Source organism: Nyctibius grandis, chromosome 2 (assembly GCF_013368605.1).
Source record: "Nyctibius grandis isolate bNycGra1 chromosome 2, bNycGra1.pri, whole genome shotgun sequence".
In the NCBI taxonomy this organism is placed as follows: Eukaryota; Metazoa; Chordata; class Aves; order Nyctibiiformes; family Nyctibiidae; genus Nyctibius; species Nyctibius grandis.
Window position 1 is genome coordinate 10,388,649 of NC_090659.1, and position 20,892 is coordinate 10,409,540.

The following is a 20,892-nucleotide window of genomic DNA, read 5'->3' on the forward strand; positions in this document are numbered from 1 at the left end:
CATCATCATATTGTTTCTCCCAATCATTTAATATTACTGATGTAATTTATAAAGTGGTGAATTGAAGTCATTAGACTTGTGTCCTGATCTCAGCCGAAAAATGACATCTGATATCATGCTGTTGTCTCTCAACAGAAGATGGCAGATTACTCAATCCTTGCCTCTTGCTGCCATTTAAAAAAAAAAAAAAGATAGTATTTGGATTTCAGCATGACATTGGTTCTCTTGTGATGTCATGTGATGAAAGGCTTGCCCTTGCACTTCAGTGACGAAAGCCTCGCTTGACAAATGATTCCTGAACAAGAGAATTGCAAATTCATTTAACTGAATGCTCTTACTTTGTTGTTTATGTGAACGATTCTTGGCTATGGGGCTTCCCTTATTTGTTCCGTGTTACTAATGCTTTTAGTTTTATTAGCACTGATGTCACTGCTTGAACTGTAAATGAATTATGATAAACCCATCAAATAATTCTAGTAGTTGGAGCTGCTCTTTGTAACAAGAAGTGTCTTTCAGTATTCATACAGTGCCTAGGACTGCCATACATGACTGCAGATGTTCGAGTAGTGACAAATTCTGAATTTCTTTATCCAGCAGCAAGGAATGCATCATCCTTCCTTCTACTTATCCTTTGGTGTTGAATTTTGAACTTTTATACATACCGTACACTTACTTCCCTGCAGGTTTGGTGTCTTGGCAATGAAAGTCGATACCATATAAACAAGACGGTAGATGGTTCCACCTTTTCTGTAGTCATCCCCTCCCTAGTTCCTGGTATTCGATACAGCGTGGAAGTGGCGGCAAGTACTGGGGCAGGACCTGGAGTGAAAAGCGATCCCCAGTTTATCCAATTAGGTAAGCCTGCTGGTAATCCTACCTATTGGTTTCAATGATTTTTGTTTGTTTGCGTTTGTCTTTTGTGGCACCAGCAGTACTTTCAAGACGAGTAAAATAGATAGTGTTACTTGATCTCTGGAATAGCAGGATTTGGCATGTCTGGTTTTAAACTTGCCTTAGAACTGCATTCTAAAGATGGGATTGTAACAATAGGTTTTTTAAGCTCCCAGTTCAGCAGTGCTTTTTGATTATTGATTTTTCAAAGTGAATTTTCACACTTAAGACTGGTATAATAAAACATGTTAGGGGAGTGTGAATCACTAAGTGTTGGCTCACTTTAGTTTAGGGATGTAATTTGTCTTGATTAGTTTTTATCTTTATTGAAGCAAAAAACCAAGAGCATGCTAAAATTAGTCACAGTAAGTATCAACTATGTGTGAAACCTAGTAAATAACCTGAATACAGGAAAAAGAGGTACACAGATGATTTACAATAATCTTGACCTCCTAACTTCATTTACACCAAACATCTCTGTCATAAATGCAGATCAGGGGCATTGTTCCTGGATGTATCTGGGAGAAATACATCTTTGCTGTTGGTTAGCTGAAGATTATTTAAAAGTAGCTTTAGGTATAGTCATATGCTGCTTTACCAGTATGCCTGTATCAAAATACCTTATCATTACAGTATAGAATGGTGAAAGCAAACTCAACATGCTGCTTTGGACTTCATGTCCCATCTGTCTCTGTATCATTAGTAGATCTTCCTTGTTATTTCACTTTTTATATTTAAAAGTCTATAATTACTGCATGTGAAAACAAGACCAAACGACTGATATATTCTCTGGAAAATTAGATGTACATTTCTTTGGCTATTAAAATGAAGGTCATCCTTAACTTATTTAATTTATACAGGCATATGATTCCCAATTACATTAATAGAAATTTTACGACAAAATTACATACAACTTATATGAGGTTCCATCAATATGTGCAAAACCCCATAGTTATTTGATGCATTGTTCTTTCCTACAGCCAGCTTCCTTTCAGAGCTTCCTACAGCTAGCTTTCCAGTCAAAGTCAAGTTTGTTCTAGATGGCTTAGATTTTGAAAATTTTAAATTAGTGAGACTTATTAGTGTAAAATAATGGAGTAACCTCAATGTCCAAAGCCAAAGACTTCATAACCACTTTTTTTTTTCCTTTTTCTCTGATGATAAGCAAATACTAAATGAAGGTTAATTTTATAATGGAACTTAATCACTTTGGGGTTTTGGTAAGTGGAAGAAGAAAGAAATGAGACTGTGTCAGGGTAAGATTTTTGCCTGCTTCTGGGTTCCTGGCCTTTACTGACACTGTTAGAAAGCATGAAGCGATCACACGCCTCAGGGGGTGTTCAAATGTGCAAGTCTGGTAGAATCCATGTATTTCCTTGTGGTTGGGGTTTGCTTTCATAGTCTGTACTGCTTGCTTCTACTTAAGTGGCATGGCCAAATCTACATATACTGTAATAAAAATCCCGTAATTTGGTTGTTACATGGCAAAGATCTGGAGACAGGAGTCTTATAGAATCATAGAATTGTTTTGGTTGGAAAGGACCTTTAAGGTCATTGAATCTGACTATTAACCTAGCACTGCCAAGTCCACCACTAAACCATATTCCTAAGCACCACATCTACATGTCTTTTAAATACCTCCAGGGATGGTGACTCCACCACTTCCCTGGGCAGCCTGTTCCAATGCTTGACAACCCTTTCAGTGAAGAATTTTTTTCTGATATCCAATAAACCTCCCCTGGCACAATCTGAGGCCGTTTCCTCTCGTCCTATCACTTGTTACCTGGGAGAAGAGATTAATACCTGACTCGCTACAACCTCCTTTCAGGTACTTGTAGACAGCAATAAGGTCTCCCCTGAGCCTTCTTTTCTCCACGCTAAACAACCCCAGTTCCCTCAGCTGCTCCTCATAAGACTTGTTCTCCAGACCCTTCACCAGCTTCGTTGCCCTTCTTTGGACTCGCTCCAGCACCTCAATGTCTTGTAGTAAGGGGCCCAAAACTGGACACAGTATTCAAGGTGTGACCTCACCAGTGCCAAGTACAGAGAGACGATCACTTCCCTAGTCGTACTGGCCACACTTTCTGATACAAGCCAGGATGCTGTTGGCCTGCTTGGCCACCTGGGCACACTGCTGGCTTGTATTCAGCCAGTCATTAATCAACACCCCCAGGTCCTTTTCTGCTCAGCAGCTTTCCAGCCACTCTTTCCCAAGCCTGTAATGTTGCATGGGGTTGTTGTGCCCCAAGTGCAGGACCCGACACGTAGCCTTGTTGAACCTCGTCAATTGACCTTGGCCCCTTGATCCAGCCTGTCCAGATCCCTCTGCAGAGCCTCCCTACCCTCGAGCAGATCAACACGCCCTTGTGTCTTATGGAGATCCATGCCACTAGATGCAGGATAAAGAAATACCTAGGCAGTGCTGCAGGCCTTTCGGCAGCTGCAGGAGGCTGCTGAAGATTAGTACTTAAATTTAAGAGGAGTACCCTTTAGTAGCACAGATCAACCTAAAATCATCAAGGCAGAAGAATGACTGCAGTTTACCTAACTGTAGCCTGGGATACAAGTTCTCCTACAGCCCCTGCAAGGAATCGCATTCTTAGTTCTTGGATGTGCTCCCAGCATGGGGGTGGAGCAGACGCTGGAGTTTTCTGGTAGCTCTTCTGAAGAAAGAAAATTAATTTGTTGATGTCATCAATTGGCACTTTTCACCAGCAATAAATTACATGGTTACAGAGAGAAGGAAGGGAGGCCAGGGAGGGGGAAGAAAGAGGACTAAGGATGCTACTTTTAGAAGGTTTGAAAGAGTCCTGACTCCCTGTACCTACGTGCTCTACAACTGCGTGTTTGCCACTGATAACTTCAAGTTTCTACATTTATGTCACTGATCCCAGCTATTCCTTCAGGAAATCTTTTCCTGATACTTGAATAAGTACAATCTTTTTTTTTTTTTTTTTTTAACCAGGATTTTCTATGTGATTTAGATATTCACTTTTTTTTTTAAAGAACTGTTTGTTAAAATTAAACTTCTGTCCCCTTATAATGTGTTTTTCCTACAAAAATGGGAGACTAGCTTGTGGCTGGCTCCGGAGCATCCAGAGGAGAGGTTTTTTTCCCCGGTGTAGCCTGTTCTCTTGCACAGTGATCTCATATTTGAGTCTGCATGCTGTGCAGGGTGCTCCTGGGAGAAACGCCTGGGCAAAGTTTCAGCCGGGTGGATGACAGGAGGAAGCTTCACCTTTCAGATGCCGCCTTCCAGAACAAGAGGGGAGGACAGGAGAAATTGGATTCTCTGAGAGCTGAGGCATGCAATCATGGTCCCATGCATCAGCTGAGCTGTGATAACTGACCTTGTGCATGCGTTTAACCTGTTACAAAGACAGGTACAAATTGTAAGCTCAAAGCTCTTTCATTCTGCATGTCTCAGCTGACATGAGGCAGCTCACTGAGCTGCAGTACCACAGACTTCCCGTGCCACCAGGGACAAGCCAACAATATACTTGCTTGTTATTCAAAAATCACCTTTCAGTGTTTAAAATCATAACATCAACTGAAAAATCATGTGTCTTCTTAAAACACTCCCGTTGGGGCTTCTGAATTTTCCTCTTGGCTTTTTAATGACTTTTTAAAGCTTTCTATGGAATTCCAAGGGCTGGAAAACCACTTGTTTGTTTGTTTTAGAAGAAAAGTTGATATTTTACATGAAGAAAGACTGCTAGAGCTTTGGTGTAGGGAAAAAAAATTATATTTCATAAAAGCTAGCCACAGCTCACTATATTGTGCTTATAATACTATGTGGAGAAAAAAAATCATAGGATTTTGATAGAACTTTTTTTCTTGTCACGACATGTAACTTCAGGACATTGTTTACAAAAATACTCCATACAGAAAGGTGAGAATTGTCACAACAAATTGTTTTTGCTGATCTCTAGCCTAACATTTGTACAGTGATGGGATGTACCTACTATAGCTTGGCAGTATTACCTGTGCTTGTTGGCAAATAAGTAGTGAAATTAGAACATACTGCAACATATTTTGTTCAAGGTACCAGCTCTGAGAAGCTCCACAACTGCACTTACTGTTACTCTTAAACACATAATTTGTATGAATATATGGTGTGCAGTTATTTATTAAGAGTTGTCTGCACAGCTTTATAAACATTGAGTGCATTATTCAACCAGTGGATGTCTCAAGTGTACAAAACACAGGAAAGTCTCATTGAATCTTTATTATTCTAATTGCTTCATTTAGGAGATGTGATTTGTGAACCTAGCTAGTATGCCTTCAGGGATTTTATTCTGCCAGCCCTTCAAGTACTTCTGCTGTGATAGTTGTAAGGGTTTTTTATTGATATTTTTGTCTTGTGGCCTGCAAATGACTCGAAGAAAGTACTGTCTTTTTTTCCCTCACAGCAAGCCCTTCCAAACCAGTTTGGTGCTGCCTTCTCAAACTGTATGTTATAAGATTAAAGTGCAAAACGGATATTTTTCCAGTTTTGGAAATGTATATAACTAGAAAGGAGACAAAACAGCATATTCTTAACCTGGTAATATTTTACCAAATCATTTTCATATTGCATCATACACATATATTTAAGGAAACACTCAGATGTTATGTTGCAGATTCCAGGTGTTTTGCAAGTTTTGAATTGCCAGAATGAGCAATGTTAACAAAACATCCTACTTATTGTTTGTACATTTTGTATGCTAAATGAGACAGGCATGTGGAAAAGTACCGTTCCATAGGTTGTACATATACAGGGCAAAGTTAAGGTTGCTTGCACACCTGTGAACCTGGAATTCCCTGTCTTTTTTGCATCTTTGACATTCCAATCTTAATTGTATATTAATCTTTTAACATGTAACAACTTAAACATTAGTTTTTTACATTATTATTATTTATATGAATATTTAACATTAGAGAATTAGAGGTCCCAGTTCTTCTCAATGTAAATTCTAATGAGTTTTCATTGAAGTTTGTACCTTGGAGCTTCAAGACAAGTCAGATCGGGTAGCCTGTGAGCAATAGCCATAGCAACATTATCTGTGAAGGCTCTTATCACGGGGTAGAAGAAGAAGGGATGAGTCACTGTGATAATATGCTGGTTTCAGGGAGTTGTGGGATCAGTCTGCTCCAACAACTCTGAGGCATTTTCAAGTACATTAAATGCTAATGCTGCTGCTGCTCTGGCAGTAAGATGTGCTTTGCTGTAGAATGTTTATGTTCACTTATTATTTTGGCACGTCTCCCCACAGAGTGCAAGCAGAAACAGGAATGTTGATTATGAACCGTTTATATCTCAGTCAAAGCTTCCAGAAATTTCCTGGGATGAAGAAAAAGTACATTTTTAGTTCAAGAGCTTTTTTCCTGACTGATCATTCAGGATCTCACAGGACTATTATGGAGAAGGAACATGCCCTTCTCAAAGAAATGCTTCCAAGATATTGTTCCTGGAAATTTTTAGTAATGAGGAGTTCACTAGATTTCATTCCCTTTGCTTTACATTTAGCTTACTTTCTATTTTTGAATTATAAGAGGAGCAGGACATGGGTCAAATGTGGCATCTTGAAAGCCCTACCATCTTCTTTTCTATGATGCTGTTTGTATGTCTGTACACAAAAACATAACGCATTTTTCACTTCACTATGTGTGTAAATATATACCAGCTGATTTAATGTAATGCTTCTAACAGCCCACCCACGTACAATGTTCCGTAAGCCTAGTTTCTTAAAAGCAAATCTGTTATTATGCTGTTCTTATGTTTGCAATGGCTAGCAAAATAATACCAGGAAATTAATCTTGATTAAAAATTAGAAAAATAGATGTTCAAAGAAATTCTTCAGTATTTTGTAATCTTCAGACGTGAATTGACTGAGCAATGCAAAATGTTTGTATATATAAAAATACTATCCTTCTGTATGGCTGCATTGTTGACATGTTTAAAAAACATTCTTATTTGGCTTTTGAGTTTGTGATTATTTTTCCCCCTGGATTTTTTGTTTTAAATATATATATTTGAAGGATTAGAGAAACAATGTTTATCAGTCTTCTGAATTTATTCAGGACCATAGGTTCTCCAGAAATCTTTTGTTCTATTCCATTAAGACGTACAAGATAGCGTAGCTGTTTAAAAATACAGAAATAGTAGGCTTTACTCATTTTAAGAAGACGCTGATGATGCAAGTTTTCATATCTTAATATGGCCTCAGCTGCAAAGAGACAAAAGATGAGAGAGAGAGTGACAGATTTAATTCATTGGTCACAGTATACTTTATACGTTTAAGCCCATCTGGCCACTTGTGTGGAACTTCACTCGACTGTCTCCATAAAATCTGAAGCAACCCATCTTAACCTTGCACAAATAGGCATGAAATCTATAAACCCAGCAGACACAAAGGGAGTATTAGTAAGAAAAGAATGAGTCTGCCTGGTGAACTTTCAGACTAGGCAGTGCACCTAGGATCACGGAAGATAAAGGGACCTGAAATATGAAATACAGTTTCCAATAAGGTAGCAGTCAAAGACAGTGGTGATTCCTCGGCAAAATAGGTATTTGACCTTGATGTCGCAAAAACTGAAATCTGGAATTCTTCACTGGAAGAAGTTGTTATTAATTTAACCATTTCCCATTCAAAAAGGTATCCTTTTCCAGAGGAGGTTTGTTATTTGTATGGTTTGTTGTGATTCCACCTCCAGTTTGTATTGCAGTTTCTTATATTTTATTTAGGCTTATTTTGGAATAATGCAAGACATGTCATCATAAAAAAAAGTTAAAAATCTATTCACTGCTTAGTCCATAGGGAAAAGGTATTTTTTTTTAAGTAAATAGGTTTTCATTTCTTACATAGTTTATATTAATAGGATTAATAACAGCACCTTTCTCTTTAAAATGCTAATCTCATTCTGAATCTGATGCCGTAGTAAAAAGTAACTAACTGTTGGATTTACACAAGAGTAAAAATGGGTATTCAAAGACTAAGCTTTGGAATGTGTAAAGCAATATCCGCTGTGAGAAAAGGTTTCGAATTCTTGCCCTCAACCTGAGCAGTAATGAAATTTCCAGTAAGTGCTCACTGTAGTGGTAAAAAATCAGGGAGGCAGTGTTTTGTCTTTGAGTTACTTCATTTCAGTTAGAAAGCGTTGGTCACTGATTGGATATTCTTACTGCTGTTCCTAGAAGGTTCTTACAAAAGTTCAATACAGAAAGAGCAGAAAAGACTGATTCTTACAGGTGCTTTGTCTGTTTATAAAAAATCAAAGGTGTGTGGAAAAATACATGTTCTTTATTTTGATGTGGGGTATTTAAGGATAAACTGTTTCTGAAAAGGGCTGCTTGTTCAGTAATAATGAGACTGCTTGACTATTTTTACCAATTCATAACTTCATTTTTAGTTATGCTTTAGTTTTTTTCATCCACATCAAGAGGGCAGGATTGGTTATTTTGTACTTTTACTTCTTTACGTACTTTTAAATATTCAGTCTTTTTTAATTGAGGCCAAAGTGAGAGACTGCAAAGAGTATGTTAGACTGTGTAATACAAGGTTTAAGTCATCTGTCAGGAACTGCTAAATTAAAATGTATCCCTCAATGTCAACTTCATGTGAATGTACTTCAAATTTGTAATTCTTCTGTGGTTTTCAGTTAGGAGAGTGCAGGTTTGGGTAGCTGACTTCTATCCATTCACAGAGCTCGAAGAACAGACTACGCATGTTTCATGCTTGAGCTTTCTTTTACTTTCTGTGTTCTTTGCTGACTTTCTGAATAATTTTCTGAAGCTGGTGTTGCTTTGCTAAAATAAAAATAAAAAAAAAAATAGCAGTGCCCAAATTTGAAATTTATGAGCCTAACTTTCTCTTTGTATGCCTAGTGGCCTGATTTTAGCGGTTTTCTTAAACAAACAAAAAAGTCAGTGAAGTTGGAATTACCTGTCTTGCATGGAAAACAAACCATTTCTGTCTAGACCAGTAAAAAGAGATTTTGAAGAGCAGTCTTAAGGATTTTATCTTGAAAAACTGTCTGTTCTTTTTATGCTGCCTTTTACAGTTGTTCATTTGAATTAATGGGCTGTTTTTGGTGTCTTTTTTTCAGATTCTCATGGAAACCCTGTGTCTTCAGAAGATCAAGTCAGTTTAGCCCAGCAGATTTCTGATGTAGTAAAGCAGCCTGCCTTTATTGCTGGAATTGGTGCAGCCTGTTGGATTATCCTTATGGTCTTCAGCATCTGGTTATATCGCCACAGGAAGAAGCGAAATGGACTCACTAGTACTTATGCTGGTATCAGAAAAGGTGCCGTATTATATATTTCAGTCCACTGGCTGCTGAATGCCTGTTTACTGGCTATTTACTTTATCGTCAGTCTCTTGTTCTTCTAAGACTCAATGCAGGAATTATCAAAGTACTTCAGTACTTGCAGGAAGTGTGGATCAGGAGCCAATGCAGAAAGCAACAGTATTTACATAACGTGTTAAACCTGGCTTTAAAGGATAAGCCTTTAGCAAAACATCTAGACTAGCTTTTCATAAAGATACCTCTACAAGTGGGAAATGTAAAAATGGATTTAAGGCCTGGAGCTTCCAATATGCCCTTGCTACCTGACACTGTACCATCTGAAAAGGAGCCAAGTGGATGGTAGTTCATTGTCCCTCCTGTTTCGGTCCTTTGCTTGCTGCTAAGAATACTAACAGTGGTGTACATTACAGTAACGCTTTTGGTGTATGTACTTGAATTTCCTTGAATTCCAGGGGGATGTGGTGAAGTGGCTGTTTGTGAAAGCACAACAGCCAATAATACTTTCCAAGACTCTTTCATAAATGCTGTTGTGAGACCCTTCTTTGGGACTGAACTCTGGGGCTATCACATCTTGCATCTGCATTCGGTTAGAATGGCAGCAGTGGGACTAACTTAAAGCACCCCTCATTTTCATGTTATTGATACCTTTTATATCAGCTTGTCAGTGGGCAAGCAGTACTTTACAGTATACTCTTTGACAAACAAAACTAGGACCTCTATGTGGAAGATCTTCTGGAATAAAAACTTGATTTTTTCTGATTCAATCATCTTTTGATTAAGCCCCGAAGTAAAGCTGAATTCAATAAGCTACAGTTCATTCATTACATCTCAAAGCTGTACCTCATAGGCACTCGTAGAGTGAGAACTGTAAATTCTGGAATGAATCAGAAAATGGGAGATCCTGCTTTTGAAGGAATAGAGGGAGAATGTTTGATATTTAGCAATCAAAATATAGACCTAGGCTTAAAAGGGGCACACATCTTAATGTATGAAAGGTGTCATGAGATTTACGTTCTTCAGTCACTTCAGGAATGAATGTGTGATGGGCAAGACAGGCAAATACAACTCAAATGTTTTTAAACAGTAGCATTGTGTTGCTAGGAAAAAGAAGCAGTGCTCAAAATAGCAACTGAGTGAGTGGAAACATGGAAGTAGTTCTGGAGTATTGCAGAGTTTATGTGTCCTCCGTACTATTAAAGTATCAATGCTCGCGGTACGCTTCAGGCACAGTGGTTGTAGTGGAGTTGTAACCACAGAAATCAGGGATGAATTTCACCTTTGATTTTGTTCTGCTAGGATTTCCTAGATAAGTCAGACCCTGACATACTGCTGCATTGGCCTGCGCTGTTTTGTTTTACTAATAGCATGCTGCCATACCGCCTTACTACGGCTCTATCAAACTAACATCACTATGCTTTCAGCAGTACCTATGATTAAGCAAAAGGCATACAATTTGTCCTTAAAAATGGTTACTTTAATGACATCAGTTATTGTTCAAAACAGCTGTGTTTTTCAGTATCTGTAAAAATACCTTTTGTGTAATTTGGTGGGGATTTTAATGAAAATACACAGAAAAGCAGGGTCTGCATCTCCATTATAAAGTATTCTTCAAGGAAAAAAGCCATCTTTAGCGAAATATAAATTGCAAAGTAGTTTGCCACTCTGCAGTGAATGAAGTCATCACTGCAAGCCCGAACTTTCTTCAGTCTTGCATTTATTTATTTATTTTTATATTTAGCTTCAGGCCTGACATCTGTTAAAATACTTCACTACTCCCACACATACATATTGTCCTAGCACTCTTACACACTCAGAAGAGTTTATTAATAGAAGCTCTGAGAATTAAGTTGTTCTTTCATGTGGTAGTGATAAAGATTTCATTTAGTTGAACCTCTGTTCATCTGTTCCTCAGTTCCTTAAGAAACTAAACTAGGTTTAGTACTTAGCTCACAGGAGAGTAATGAGAGAGTAGTTTAAGACTTTTTCTCATGTCCTTGTGATTGCAAATTAATTTTGAGACCCTTGATTCTCTTTTGAATAGCTCGGGTTTAAATGCACCTTCTGTTTTGATGAAAGCTTGTTACTATGGTTCTATATTTTTGAAAGTAGCTAAATTAAACTTGACTGTGTGAAAAGGCCTATCTCAAAGAAAATACAATGGAATTCCCAAGATAAAGAGCTGTGCTACAAATGAAGCCTGAAACGGGCAAATGCTCATAGGTTTTTCTTTTTTTGCTTAGTGTCATATCCCTGGAAGTAAATTGGCTTAGTAAAAGGGGGGAAAAACTACAGCATATGCTAAATTATAACGAGATACTCTGGACTCCCCCCAGACATCAGAGGTATTGTAAAAATTAGGTTAAGCAGTTGTTCTCTTAGCCAGAACCTTTTCTTTCTGTGCCAGGTTTGCTGATCAAATTCTGTCTCAAGGCTACTTTTAGTGACCATTTTATTGTTTCTCTTACATTTCTCGTTGCTGTCATTAGATCAAAAAGGGCGATGTTAGTGTTTTTCTGCCCATCAGTGATAGAAAAACTATACTGTCTTGTCAACAGGAGGGGGAGCATGTGCTAATAGGACAAGCAGATGCTGGTGCTCTATATTTGAATTAGAGACCCTATTGATCCAAAGAGGATTTATAGTAGCTGTGAGAATGAAGATTGTCAAGCAATGTCATTGTTCCATTGTTAACCTTTCCCTCTTAAAGCCAAGGGTTGAAAGGTAGAAAGGTGTTACAGCTAGGGAGATCTTTTACCTTTTTTTTGTGATTATTTAAGAAAGAAAGATAATAACTCTCTTTAACAGTCTCATCTATGAAAACAAAAATTAATTGCTGCAGTAGATTTTACTGCCTTTATTACAGTGAGAGTTGGTGCCATTCTTGACTTGGAGACAGTAAAACAGCAGTTCTCTTTGTTCCTTTATATTACTATTATTTCCTTACTGAATACTTAAGTGTGCCTATTAGTTCAGCGTAATGAGCATTTACTTAGTGAACTGCAGATAAGATTCAATAGAACCTTGATAAAGCTTTGTTAGGGAATTTGTCATTCTGCATTCTAAAATGATTAACAGTGTGGGGGTTTTGTTTGTGCTAGGATTTTCAGAAAAACTTAAGATACCAAACTGAGGGGTATTCGAAAGGCTAAACCACAGTCCAGTCCCCTCAGGAGCACAATAGAATATCAAGCTTTTTTTTCAGAATGGTACCTGCAGAGACAAGCTTCTTCCTGAATTGCAAATTTAATTTTATTTCTATATCAATGTGACTGAACTACTGGGTTAGTTATATACATTTGTTTTATGTTCAGCTGTCTGCTAGATTTATACTAATGTGGTATGTTTCCCTTTCTCTCTTCAGCTTAATAACCAGTTTGTATTTTGTTTTGATTTTTCAGTCCCGTCTTTTACCTTCACACCAACAGGTATATATTTGCACTTTTCCCCCCTTCTTTGTTACTTTAGCATGTGTTTGTGGTACTGTTTCTCTTTTTCTGACATAACCAGCCCAGCTGTTCTGAAGATTTTTTAAACAATTTCATTAATGACAGGTATCATTATTTTGGTTTCTAAGTAGTGTATATTTGCTTTGTAGCTGACGCTTTTCTCCATTTGTGCGTACCATTTTGTAGCATACTGTTTGATGCAAGCATACCATTTTGTAGCATGATCCCGTTGGTTTGTACAGCCTGGGCTCTCTTCTTGCATTGCAATGGAGTAGTGTGGCCCTCTGCACCTAGCGATGCGAAAGGTGATTCTGGTGGAGGAGGAATGACTTAGCAGAGCCCAGATGCTGAATTGAAAAGGATTCAGTGGGATTGTAGTTGGTGAAACATTTGCTTCTTTTCTTTCCTCTGAATCTGCATTAAACCAGTGTCCTAGGAGTTGTCTGCTTTGGAAGATACAGAAAATCAAACTGTTATAGCAGTTAGATTTCTTTGCTTGCTGCCTTAAACTGTATTTGTGCTATGAAATTTTACAATAATCATCCTGTTCTACATAAACAGAGGTGCATTTCAAATTCAGGGTGGGTTTAAAATAATCTTTTTTTTTTTCTTGGAAATGTACGAAATATGACATAACCTGAGCCATAGCCCACCAAAGTCTGTGGGAGACTTTCTGTTCTGTAGAGCTGACCTTCAGTCAGTCCCACAATCTGGCAGCTCAGTGGCTTTTCCTCTACAGTAGATAAAATTCAACACGTTCAGTGCCCACCAGTATGCTGCATGCATTACTTTCAGCTACAGCCCTAGTGAACAGACAGGTGTTTTCTTCCTCCTTTGTTCTAAACTCCTTATTTTCACAAGAGGTCTATAAGACTTGCAGGACATGGATATCCAGGCAGGGTAAAAACCACCTTCCCCCTCCTCTGCAGACTCACGTTAGCAGGGTATATTAGCTCAAAATCAGCACTGTACTAATTTGGCCTCTGGGCAGCAGCTGAGTTACATCCTTCCAAGTTGGACCACAGATGAGGCTTTCTCATGTCTGTCTGCGTTCATCTGCATAGACCTAATCGTGATGGGTCAGATTCTTACCCACGTGCTTTTAATCACATTGAATAGTATCTGGTTTCAAAAGTCATCCTATTATGTTCAGTGGAGTTGCTTACTGTTCAGCATGAGTCAGAGTGGCCCTTAATGTTTCTGAAGTCCTTTGAGATCCTAACTCAAACTATTATTTTGCTTATTACTTCAATTGGATTAACAGAGGGCTTCTATTGCAATCACAGTTGTAGCACACTACTGAAATTCTGCAGAGGTTGGTAGGTTAGCTATCGTATGTTTTCTCAGTTGGGTTCTTAACATTAAATAAAATATGAGGGCTCCATAAGATGTGGCAGAGCTGCAAAATAAATAGCACTAAGATTTTTAAAGAAGAAATTGGAAAAAACACCAAGTATGCAAAACATTTAAAGGAAAAAAAATCCTTTTTCAATCCAGGATCCCAGTCATTAGTTCCATTGACTTTAAATGGAACCAGTCCCTCTTCTTCAGCATTACCTACAGTAAAAGACTTACCTGTAGCAATGCATCCTACATTTTAATCCTGTTATTGTAATCACTGCCAGCATTTATCTCTCTCTTGCAGACTCCCAGTTTGGAGTTCTTCTAAAGAGCAGAATTTGGCTGCTTTTTGTCAACATATTCCTAGTTGGAAAATGTAGAATCCATCAGCATTTGCAGGGAGGCAATCTCCTTAACCCTTTGCCAAGCCCAGTGCAAACCTGCAGAATTTATAGCACTTACTTCTTGTGTATTTGCATCCTAAAAACTAACTTTTCAATCATGATGCTTCCTGTGAAGGATATGCGATCTATGCCAACATATAAATGCATGTGAACATCCACTTTGTTAATATGCAATGCTTCTGAAATGCTAGCAAAACTGTTCCTTCTAATTTAGGAAGTATTCTTTCTGCCAGACATTTTTTATCAAGATTTATACATTTAAATTTTTAGATAAAAAATTATTATTAATAAATCCAATTGTAAAATGCTATAAAATGCGAAGCTGCTGTGGGCTTTTAGAGTGTGCTTGTTCCATGAGCATAGTGCAGTAACGTTCAGAAAGAGCATGTGCTTTTGCAGTAGGTTCAGCTGTAACGAGACATTGTTTACATTGGAAGTAAGGTCTGTTATAGAATCATAATACCTCTTTAATCTTGACAAAATAATAAGGTAGAGCAAAGCTTTAACCTCTAGTCATTCATGAAATAAATATATGACCTAAATTCTTCCTCAGAGTAACTCCACTGAAGTCAGCAGAGTTATGTTAAGTTCAGCCTGATGTGTGGCTTCCTGCTCTCTTAAGGCGATACATGTGCGTGTTTGTGTTTTTCGGAACAGAACTGAAATATAAAACTTTGGAGCTAAGACTAGCAGTTATCAAGCAACACGAGTATTATGTGTAAACTTACATTTGAAGGAATAACTTGCAGAATGAGACTCAGAGTTATTGTATAAACAATGCACGTTTATTGTCTTAGCTAAAATGAAACAAAGGCAAATTTAATACTGCTCTTTAAGGAGTCTTTTATGATTTTAAAATTATTTCCTTTTTTTTATCTTTCACTATTTCAGTAACGTATCAGAGAGGAGGAGAGGCTGTAAGCAGTGGAGGCAGGTAATTATGTGCTTTATTTTTAAAGCTACGAATCGTGTGTAACTAAATTTAAGGATGCTAGGAGTACAGTTGTCCTTGTAAGTGATGGCAGAATAATCACTTGCAAAGACAGGTTTTAATTTATTACATTAATTTATACATTTTGGCCATATATTTTTCTGATTAGGAGGATATATGGTTTGAATTTTTAGGTTGATTTCTAAAGAAGGAGCGGTAATATTTTCAGCTTTGTTAACCTGTAAAAAATGCATCTCAAAAAATGAGCAGGAGAGGGAGCACTTCCACTTCAAAATAAAGACCTGGCTTGCCAGCTGATAAAGGGAGTAAAAGTAATTAAGTCGTGGCATTTATGAAGATTAAGAAATATAGCTGGTTCACAAATACTACAAAGAAATAAAATGTTTATTGGAAAAAATTGCTGAAGACATAAACGGCTTATAAGATGACTTTTTAAGAAAACATCTTGCTAAGAATGCAGAACAGTTAAAGCATCGCTCACAAGAGACGGGACACTGAAGGACTGGGAAATGGGTAGGTTTTAAATTTAAAACCCCCTGCTTTGAGAACCTAGCCCATTCCAGATTGAGGTTTTAACTAAAACATGTTTACTGGGTTTATGTTATTACTTAATGAATGGCAATGGACAAAACAGTAATTTACATTTCCTGTGTTGAGGTGGGGTTTTCTTCGGGAGGCAAAATCACGGTTTGAGCAAAAAGGCAGGGCAGAGCAGTGCCACTTTAGTAGCACGCCTTTTTTTTTCTAGGTCACGTTCAAGCATGCCTTTTTATAAGCATCTCAGTTGAAGATTTGTCATGACACTGAAATAAACTCTAAAATGTCGGAGAGCAGCTGGGCGATAAATTCCTATATCAATTCCTGTTTCACAAGTAGCATCTTGTGATTCCTAATTTGCAAGACCGTACAAAAATTTGGTAATGGTAAAGATTAGGTATAAAATTAAACATTCCCTGTCTACTTGAATGCTGTGCAGAGGCAAGGCTACCCGGCTGCTGTTGCTGAGCCTGATATGTTAAGAGCAGTTGCAGATGTCTCTGTCCAGCGCTGTATGCTGCTGTGTTGTCGTAGCCATAAAACCACGGAGGAAAACCTCTAGAACTGTTCCCACGTGATTTTTGAATGGACAAATCTGTAAATCACTGGGTTGCTGCCTTCACCCCAGGATAGTGAGAAAATAAGAGAGAACAGAGATGAACCCTCTCTTTCCCTGACAAGATTGTTCAAAAAGATATGCAGTTAACATCCTTTGTGTTCTTTGTGCCACTGTGCTTTCTCGCTCTTCCCATAGCGCAAGCTAGACAAAGCACACTCACATAGACTCAGAGGACAGAAATGAACCCAGAAGTGTCTACATCATGTACAGTCTTTTTTATACTGCTAGAGAAGAAGCATCATTTTTTGCTGTCCTAGTTTTAAGGATCAGTGCCACAATCTTAGCAGTGTAATTGATTCAAGGTGCTAACATCTATGCTTCTTTTGTTCATTTGCATATATAGCATTTACAGGATGTGTGATGTTGTACCTTATTTTGTAGAATATGAAACATACTTCTGCAATGTAAAAAAAAAGTGTTATTTTTACATATGAAACCTTTACTCTGATTTCCAAGCCTAAGGTTTTCACTTCTGTAAATTATATTTGCAATGTTTTGGAAAAGTTTAGCGATTTTGCCAAGTGCAGTTATGTGAGCATGTTAAAGCATTATTGAGAATTCAAAATGTCACAGTGATATATTTCAATATAATCCTCACTTCTGCGATGCTGAAAAAAATACCCATTTCTGTGTCAATCCCTTTTCTAGACAGGATTCAAGTAATGGTAATTGTGGTGGATTGACTCCAGCCAGCAGCTAGGCACCCACACAGCCACTTGCTCAGTTCACCCCAGACCCAGTACAGTAATTCAAGGATTCAAGGAATTTGCTGGAAAGAGTAAAGATCTTTGGAAATGATGATCTCCGATCATCATCAGGCTATGGAGCTGTAATGCAAGCATCTCTTGCCTAGAGTTCCACCTAAATGGCTCCAATTAGTAGAGTTTTTGTCTATTTATATACCTCACACTACATTTCTTAAATTACAACAGGTGTGAATGCAAAGTAAATTTTAGAAGCAAAGCACCTTTAACTCTCTATTCAAAAATCCATTACACAAATCTTGAAACTGCTGAAACATTCTGGAAGGCTTTGTCTCCTCCAAATGCCTTGAGGTGTAGTCTCATTGTAAGAGAATAATGGTAGGGAAAAAAGCAAAATATTTCAAATCAGCTGGCCTGCTCACAGGACTACATAGCTGTACATTTATTTCAGATTTACAAAAAATACTTGTTTAGCACATGTGTATTGGCTGGTTTGTTAGCCTGACAGAAAGTCAAGCCTCATCACCTCCTAAGTTAAATTGTCAGATGACATATGCAGTGCAGAAATATGTATACATATATATGTATAGATCTTTTAAATGTCATTCTGAGACTATGACTTAAGCCTGTGGCACTGACAGACTATGTCCCCCGCAACTAACTGCATGCAGTTTGTATTCTCAGCTTGCAGTTTAAGAGGATTAGCATATTTTATTTTTGAAGAGCATCACATTTAATATTATGGAGACCAGTTTCTGCACTATTTCAAATGGAAAGTTGCCTGTTAAATCCTGTGATGAAAGAGACTGTGTTCCTTTTTTTAAAAAATATATGACAGTGGCTAAAATTATCTATTTTCAAAAGCATCTTAGTTATCAAAGGCAATTTGAAGTTGTTAGGGGATGCTACTTATGTGGGACTTTATAACATGCCATTGCATTGTTAGTGTGAAAGCTCAAGAGGCACCAAAGATTCTACAAAACATTCATCAGAGCATCTTTCACACTCACTAGAAAAATTCAGCAGCTTGGAAACCAAGGAATACAATTTCTTTCTGCTGATGGCAGGAATACACTTTATTCGAAATGCAGCCAATAAGCAGCATTGATACCTGGATATTTTTAAAGGTGTTGAGTAATTTCCAGTTACTTTAAACTTGCTTAGGAGCTGCTGCTGTTCCACCCACATAAAGATTAAGTGAGTGACTTACTCATTAACAAAGATGTATTGCACACTCGGTATGCTTTGTGAGATCAAAATATTCCCAAGCGGCAGAGGTTTCTGTAATCTGCTGTTCCCTTTGATCCACTACAGTAGTACTAGCTGATGGTGAGACCTTGGTTTCCTAAATCACCAACAATTTGGGAGTATTCACATCCAAACTCGGCTCTTATTTCCACATATCCATCTTGTTTCCATGTGTCAACTTTTTGTTTGTTTGACTTGCCGATTCCCCCTTTTTTACTTTGCTTTCTTTAAGAAAAGGAGAAGGGGCAGAAAAATAAAAATACAACTTTCCCAGAAAAAAAAAATTAAAAAAACTCAAAACTGAAGTGACAGGTAAAGGTTGCACACCAATGTATGTGTGTAGTTCAGTGAACTGGACTGATGCTGTCTTTGGCTGTTCACTTCAGAGTGTCTTAGCAAGGAACAGGTTATATAGGAGACTAGAAGACATTAAATAATTGAATCAAGCTGTATTTTCCAAAGCTCAAGCCTTTAAATACGTGATACTATTTTGTAACATCTAACCTTTTCAGAAGAATACAATTGCAATGTGAAAATGCTTTTGTTTAATTTTTGAAATGACCAAGCTTTGTTTTTAAAGGCCAGGACTCCTGAACATCAGTGAACCCGCCACTCAGCCATGGCTAGCAGATACTTGGCCTAACACAGGGAACAATCACAATGACTGCTCCATCAACTGCTGCACCTCTGGCAATGGAAACAGTGATAGCAACCTTACGACGTACAGTCGACCAGGTTAGATGTGTTTCTACCTTGATAAGGAATCTTCTTTACAGAGTATATGCTTCTAATACCTGAGAGTGTACAGCTTTGTTTGTTTTTTTATTTCCAATGCATTTAGACAATATAGTTTCTCCTCTATGTCATGACTATGCTTTCAGTCCCTTTTTGGATCCCTTTTTTCAGGTCTCTTTGGATAGTTATAGCAAGCTGTAGGCTGAAGGAGCCCCTGCGAAGTTCAATGTTACCAAAAGTCACACTGAATTGATCTGTTTCAGCATCTGAAAAAAAGATAAGGTCATTTTTAGGTTGTTCTGTACATCCTTGTTGCTTGGATGGAGAAGGAGAATTACCAAAATGACACTAGTGAGATTTTCCTTCTGGTGATGGGAAGCAAGAAGTAAAACATTGCTACAGTACTTGCAAGACAGTCTACTTTTGCACGTTCAAAACCTCCCTTAGGGTGCCATTCTGTACAAAATTGGATAGCTGGTTTTCTGTTTAGGGCATGTGGATAAAAAGTTAACTTCACATTCTAAAAGCAATTATGAGATGTTAGGTTAAGTGGTAGTTCCCACGAGCTTGGGCAGGACTCAGAGTGCTCTTGTGCCTTGTGCATTCCATGGGAACACAGTTGGGGAAATATATCTGGAAGAAGTGCTAATTGTTGAACATTTTGTTTTAAACAGACCTTAGGTTCCTTTTGTTTTAACCTGGTTTGTGTTACTGGTCAGGAATGAAAATGAGTCTTTTCCACTACCAGTATCTCTAGCAGATTTTTGCTAGTAGCGTTTCCCAGCATTTCAGAGAGGGAGTCTGATTACCTGTAGTGAAGTTGCATAAGTGCAAAACAGCATTGCCTCCTGTAATTAATGTGAAACCAGTCATAATGTGATGGTGGTAATTCATCTGCTGCAATATGCTGTCTGACAGTGACCAGTGCCAGGTGCTTCAGAGGAAGGTGAGAGATTTTAACATTAGAGACTCGTATCTTACCCTGCTTGAGGATATCACGTCCACAAATGCCTATGTAAAAAGATTTCTGATACAGAGATACTTTATTGTGGCAAGTACAGACATACCAAGTTCTAGCAACAGAAACTTAACAAATTCAGAAAAGGAAGATAATACACATTTTTGAGGGCTGTAAACTATTATAACATCTTGTCATGAGGTGCAGTGGGTTCTTTCTCAATTTAGCTTTTATGTTAACCTTGGTTGTGTTGCAAAGTGATTCCTTCCTTTCAAGTAGAGCTTATGAGCTTGAGGGTCAGGCAAGATGCACACAGTGGTCTCTTCTGTCCTGGAAAATCTGGCAAATATTCTTAATTACGTCAGCTTGGGCTTGGCTTATGCTCTGAAGCAGCAGAGCTGGATGTCCCCTCTATAGCTGTGAATATGCTAAGTAACTGTGCTTTTTAAATTTATTTTCAGTATAGTACTGTCTTCCAAGTCTACAGAATGGGAACAGGTTGTTCTAAAAGTAGTTGATATAAAAAAATCTAACAGAATAAATCTTCTGTTATATAGGTAAACCAGTTTTGTTTCAGTACTTTGTATGAGGAATTCTAATGTGTCTATGTAAAAAAATGTACCTACTGCATATACTGTATTGATTATATTGTGCTACACACAAATCGGATGTAGCTGAAAATGGAAGGAGGTAAAAATATATGTTATAAGTGACTCTGCAAGGATATTATAGCAAAGCATGAGGTATTAGGAATGAAGAATATGCTGC

The 20,892-nt window shown here is 37.8% G+C and overlaps 1 protein-coding gene across 1 annotated transcript in view; it reads left to right on the forward strand.

Moving 5' to 3' along the window:
- The window catches only part of ROBO1 (roundabout guidance receptor 1), a 552,781-nt gene that overhangs the window by 505,954 nt on the left and 25,935 nt on the right, over nt 1-20,892 (forward strand). Inside the window, exons 17-21 of the mRNA XM_068417582.1 lie at nt 684-855; nt 8,980-9,177; nt 12,579-12,605; nt 15,263-15,305; nt 19,012-19,166. Of these exons, the coding sequence (XP_068273683.1) occupies nt 684-855; nt 8,980-9,177; nt 12,579-12,605; nt 15,263-15,305; nt 19,012-19,166 (595 nt within the window). The remainder of the gene's footprint in view (nt 1-683; nt 856-8,979; nt 9,178-12,578; nt 12,606-15,262; nt 15,306-19,011; nt 19,167-20,892) is intronic.